This window comes from Centruroides sculpturatus, unplaced genomic scaffold (assembly GCF_000671375.1).
Source record: "Centruroides sculpturatus isolate CEXI.00-Female unplaced genomic scaffold, Cexi_2.0 scaffold201, whole genome shotgun sequence".
Lineage (NCBI taxonomy): Eukaryota > Metazoa > Arthropoda > Arachnida > Scorpiones > Buthidae > Centruroides > Centruroides sculpturatus.
This window is the reverse complement of record NW_019384432.1, coordinates 37885-44378: the sequence shown is the minus strand read 5'-3', so window position 1 is coordinate 44378 and position 6494 is coordinate 37885. Positions and strand designations below refer to the sequence as shown.

General features: G+C 25.1%; 1 protein-coding gene across 1 annotated transcript in view; it reads left to right on the top strand.

Moving 5' to 3' along the window:
• LOC111619767 (integral membrane protein GPR155-like) overlaps positions 1-4541 on the top strand; it is an 11663-nt gene extending 7122 nt beyond the window's left edge. The window contains exons 6-13 of the mRNA XM_023361584.1: positions 477-595; positions 665-824; positions 899-1054; positions 1392-1475; positions 1557-1768; positions 2980-3073; positions 3144-3402; positions 4465-4541. Coding sequence (XP_023217352.1) covers positions 477-595; positions 665-824; positions 899-1054; positions 1392-1475; positions 1557-1768; positions 2980-3073; positions 3144-3402; positions 4465-4541 — 1161 coding nt within the window. The remainder of the gene's footprint in view (positions 1-476; positions 596-664; positions 825-898; positions 1055-1391; positions 1476-1556; positions 1769-2979; positions 3074-3143; positions 3403-4464) is intronic.
• The last annotated feature ends 1953 nt before the right edge of the window (positions 4542-6494 follow it).

The window sequence follows — 6494 nt, the reverse complement described above, 5'->3', positions numbered from 1 at the left end:
ATATATAAATATTTATAAATAATAAAAATCAAAATATTTTCAAAAATATATATTTTTTAATAGGTTTTTAATGGTTGAAATGTTATTGCTTACTATAACTTTTATATTATATATTAAACATTTACATTAGATGATTATCTTTTAGAAAAATTTTTATTATTTTATCTTTTATAAAATTTTTCGGAATGATTTTGAAATTCTGGAGAATGTCAAAAGTAAGAAATTTAAAATATAGTACATTGATAAGGGCAAAAGTCTAACGAAAGAATTTCATTTCGACTATAAAATAACTTTTAATAAATATCGCGTCAAATTCTTAAACCTCAAATTAAATTAAAACTTAATTATATAATTGTCATTAATTAATAAATAATTACTTTTAATAAAATTAAGAAGTTTAGATTAATTTAAAATATTTTTCTGTATTATTTCAATAAAACTTATCTTAAAAATATTATTATTTTTTTTCCTTTTAGATGTTATCTTCTTCATTCTCAGCAAGTATTTTATTTCTCTTGGGTTTCACTTTATTTAGTTCAAATTCTAAATTGAAATCTGTCAATTTAACTTCAATTCTACTCATTCTATTTAAAATGTAAGTTAAAATCATAAATCATATTAAATTTAGACATATTTAATTATATTATTAAGAATATTTTCACAGGTTTGTTGCTCCATTTATTCTCTATGTATCGGTGAAAGTAGTTTGTCATGTCTGCGTTGACAAGAGTGATCTTGCAAATTATGCCTTTGTATATGGAACCGTACCGAGCGGGCCCATTGTTCTTTTGTTTGCTACACAATACGGATTATCAACAGAAATGGTATTTCAATGAATTTCAGTGATTTTTTAACAGACTTTAAATATTATATATATAAATTGTAACTTGTTTTATAGTTGTCTTCTACTTTGGTTCTCAACAATATCTTCTCGGCTCCACTGATCTTTATTGCTTCCAAACTAACAGAATTTACAGGAAAAAATGTCAATTCAGCACAGTTTATATTAGATGATTGTATATTATATATCAGTGTGGTATCTTTATTTGCATCCGTAAGAAATTTTCTTTAAATACAAAATTATAATTCTTTCAATTTATTTTTATTTATATTACTTAATAAGAATATTTTATGGTTTATTTAATAACTAGTTAAGAATCTTTATCCAATAAAAAATATTTTTTATCAACATTTGCATCATTTATCTCATCACGAGCGGATTCAGTCGTTATGTAACAGAAATCTCTTCTCCAATCATTAAAATATTTGAATAAAAATAGAGTAAATTTTACAGGAGAAGGCTTAATATTCATGATGAAAATGGTATTATTTGACTCAAGTTATGAGAACTTTATTAGTTCCTGAAGATAACCCAAGCATCTTAATTACAGACTTGGATGTTCATAATATCTCTGGTCAAAGGAAAATGGAAAAGAATTCCTTATTTGATGATATTCAATATTGCAATTTGTCAAGTAAGTATATTTTAAAACCATTTATTATATTCTGATTGCATTTCATTTCGTGGTGGTTTATTGAAGTCATTTTTTAAATAGCTTATCATTTCCTTCGGAGTTGTACTTTGGAAATTCAAATTTTCTGAAAAATCGTTATATTATATACAGCTGATAATGATCATAGGAGGAACCTTGTCGAATCGAGTTTGGACTTCACTTCTCTCTGTCGGTTTAATGCTTCTTCGAAAGAATAGTTTTGCTTCTATTATGAATTTAAACTTAATTATATTTATAACAATCTTAGGATTTTGGTAAGTAAAATTTTTATTAAACTTTTATCAACTCGAATTTCTTATATTCTGCCTTTTAAGTTTCATTTTTAAATTAAATAATTTATCATTTAGTATTTTCATATCTAATAATTAATTAAGTATTTTAGTTAATTTTTGAAATGATGTATAGGAGAGATTGGGGCAAGATCGGCATGTTAAGCTTTACTTAAATTTTGTGTAATAAATAAGGCTGTAAACTGAAAAAAAAAACTTTGCATATTGTCTATTGGAATGTTACCTTACTATAGAACTGGTTAAAATCAGTTTGGAAATAAAAAAAATTAAATANTAGTTAAATCATATTTTATAATAAATCTGATCTTAGTTTTGTTTTATTTTTATTAGTTTTTATTGCTTAAATTAAATAAATTAAAGAAATATGATTAAAAATTTCAATCTGACATTGTGACGATGTTACAATAAATAATTGCTCGTTTATTATTTAATTTAGTTAAGGTTAAGGTCTGTTTATGTAATAACGCCACAAAAAATTCAGACAAAAAAAATTGTTAAAGAAATATATGAATAATTTTTTCTATAAACTATATTTGATTTAGAGTTTAATTTTCTAATAATGACTTTATAAATTTATCATATATTTAATGGTTTTAATAAAAATGTTTATATGTACTGTACTATTAGAAAATTGGACTAAAAATATTATCTCAGGGTATGAAATTTTTAATAATAAGACTAATTAAAATTTTTAAAAAAATTTATTGTTAGTATTTAATTTTATTACTTTTAATAATTTTAAAGTTTAAATAAAATTTAAAATAAATACGATTAAAAAATTTTCAATTGGAAATAAAACTCTTCAGCATTGCATTAAATTTTAATAAGATTTTAAATAAGATTTTTTTTTATTTTTATTTCTTTTAGGAATTTATTTGCAATCTTATTTGAAAGTCTTATTTTTAGCTTGTAAATTATATATTAATAAAAAAAAACTGAATACTTTTTCTTAAGTAAAGTAAATAATCAGATAAATCAAAATATATTAAAAATTTTAGCTTAAAAATGTTCTATTAAAATGATTAATTATAAAATTCAAATATACAGAATAATAATTCATAATTTCTCTGACATATTAAGGTCTTCTCCAGTTTATATTAAATTTATATCAGTACAAATCTATTACCTAATATAAAATTTCTTACAAATATATTTAATATTTATATAATTTCTAGTGTACCTGGAGTTATTGTAACAAGTTTAGCTTTAATGAATTCCAATAGAAATGAAATTAATCAAACAAATCAAGTAATATCTAGTTATATTCAAGTAAGTTATTCAGTTTTTACATTTAGAGTTCATAATAATTAAGAAATTAAGAAGAAATCATGTGTTTTAGGGAACCATCGTGGTAATTACTGTTATAAGTTTACTTCTGACAGTTTCTGGCTTACTAGGCTATTGTCGTCATTCGATTCCTAAACTACCGCTTTGGATAAAGAAAGAAAACTCTTTGAATTCTGATACCAACGTTCATACACATTCTTCTTCTTCTTGTCTTAAAACTCGATCTTCACAACAAGAGAAATCGGAATCCAAACCGTCTCTTAATGTCGAAGAACAATTGCAGAAATCAGTATTAATCAATGCTTTACCAGGCAAGATTTATTTAAATTATTACTAATAAATAGATTTAAATTACACTTTTAATAACATGTATTAGTTATATATCATAAATACCGCAGAGGTGTAACAGAGATTTTAATATCTTCGTAAATATTAAAATTTTAATACAGTAATTAAGTTTCGATATATTAAGCTGCTATGTGATTATGATTAAAATTTATAAAAATAAATTTAAAATAGAAATATACCATTAAAACAGAAATGTTTTTCAATAATTACTTTGATTCTACGTTGTGTTAAGTCATTAAAAAGTAATTTTTATTTATTTAACAATTAATGTAATAAAAAATATAGTTTTAATTAATTTATCACTTTAAAGTGAGATAGTTATTAAAATTTTATGTATTCAATCTTATAATTAATTATTTTATAATAAAGATAGGAAAAATGAAAAAAATTCTAAATATTTTTATTAAAATAAATTTATAAGTATTTTTTAAATGCTCATAAAAGTTATAAATACCTTTAACTTATACAAATTAAAGTCTACGCCCTTCTGAAGCATGTCCATTAACAACTACTTATTAGAGTTCATTCATTCTTTCTTCTGGGAAAATATTTAACTTTTCTCTGAGAGTAATTAATAATAACATACAATAGATGAATGATTATTAGAATATCAAGATATCTACTCAATTTTTCATAAATATAATACATTATTAATATTCACTGTCCTATAAAGTTGACTAGTTCTATGTAAAGACACGATGGGCGTCTCCATAGCATAATTAGTAATACATAAGCCATCCTCGCCAGTAGTTAGTTCTCATATCTCGTCTGAAATCAAATTTATTTTCTTGTATGTGACTTTATTTTGTTTTTCGAGTGCATGCTTAACATCAAAACTTTATTTATACAACAGTTAGTATGATGTGAAAATTATATTATATGAGTAAGCTCTGAAATGTTCAGTATTAATTTTAAAATACTGTAAAACTAAATAAATGTTATTTATTTATATTAATATTTTCATTTCATTAATTTTTATATATTACTGTGTTAACTTTTTTTGTATTTTTTAATACGAAATCTAGTATGTCTGGCATTAGAATGGAAAAATGTAGAAATAACAAAATGTAACTTTTCTCAAATTGGAAATATACAAAGGTAAAATATAATATTTTTTTAAAAATAATAATTAGTAAACATTTATTCATTAAAGTTATTAAAGTAATTTTATAATATAAAGAAAAATTAATAATAATAATTTTATTAATTTATTAATTATTATAGTTAATTTATGATATATTATAGATTATAGATAGTAAATTAAATGTAGGTGAGATTAATTTCCGAAGTTAGTTCTTTCAAAAATTTGCATGATAAAATATGTCTAGTATGACAAATAGAATTGTTGAATTGAACTTTTAATATTTATGTACAGTACTGCACAGTACATGTAATGTTAAATTAATTTCTAATTTTTATAAGCTTAAATTCGTGACTTTATTTTAGTATTGTATTATAAATGTAATTAAGACAACCGGATGGCCAAGGTGGTTAAGATGTCAGGCTACTGCTCTAACTCAGTGGTCCCCAACCCCCGGGCCGCGGACCTGTACCGGTCCGTGGATAAAATGGTACCGGGCCGCCCAAGGAACATTAAATTACTGGTATTTCCATTTTATTTACTATGGTGTATTTCTCTCGGGTTTATGCGACTTTTAATTAATGGACGACGGAACAATGGAATAAACTGGACATAAGAAACACATTTCGGGTGTCATTGTCTCCTATTAACTCCAGATGGAACCGTCTTGTTGCAAAGAAACAAGCTCAGGGTTCTCATTGATTTAACGTTCTAGTGAGTTAAAATGTTAGATCACATTATATTCATTATTTGGTGTAACTGTATTTTATTTTGAAGGCATGTTTAAATACAATTAAATTAAAATTATTAAATTAAATCAATCTAAAATATAAACAATCAACGTTCCCCCTCAGTGGGCCGCGGTAAAATATCGAACGTTGACCGGTCCGCGGCGATAAAAAGGTTGGGGACCGCTGCGCTAGACCAACGAGCCGTTATTCGCGACTCTCATATCGTGCGATTTCTCACTTAATTTACGACTAAACGTACGTCGATTTCCCATCGTCTCTCCTACTTCCGTTCCAACATACTTATTTAATGGCATAGAAGAGAAAACACGCATTTGCTAAGATCCGATGACGGCAATTTCACGAGGTCTGCCCCAGTGGACATTCTTCTGGTCGCACACGGTTTGCCACTCCGGTACATTATTTTTTTTTCTCGTTCCGTACAATCAATCAATCAATTTTAATTGTACAAACAAAGTACAGACCGGCCCCGCTGTTCATGCATTACCGGTTATACACATTCAGTTTAAAATACACAGGAGAAATGAAGTACACTTGCATAAATGATGGATGTGAATATACATACATACAAATACGTATATAAAGTAAACGTAGATATGATAAATAAATAAAATAAATAAATCAATGCATACATAAAGTAATAATTACATCAAGTATAACAATTATCTGTTATAAATACAAACTTAAACCTAACTATATACAAACTATATACATAATAAGCAAGATTACAAATAGATATGTTTATCATAGTAAGTAAGAATACAATTAATTATGATATAGAGTACAATAGGTACATAGAGTAGAATCTTCCCATGTTGAGGCTGGCAAACAAATACAATTATAATTGATACATCAAAATGTGCAAAATGTTCACAAAATAGATGTCTAAATAGTGAAATGTAATTATCCATTAGATGAGATATGTATTGCAAAAGTTCAAAAGCTGCAAGGCAATCACAAAGTAATGTCTATCACAGTTGCAGAAACAAATATGTCATTGATATTCACCTAAATATTAGAGATAAAGAGTAGTGATCAATCTCCGGAGTAGTTAACTTATATAGTCGGTTCTGTTCATATATTTTGTCCGTTCTCTGAGGTATGTTGGACACGTTTTATCCATAGTATTGTGATTGTATTGCATTCTTTTTTCTTTGAGACAGTTGACACATTTCGGTGTATCATTCTTCTTGGTACAATTTTTAAAAAGATGGTTTTCACCACA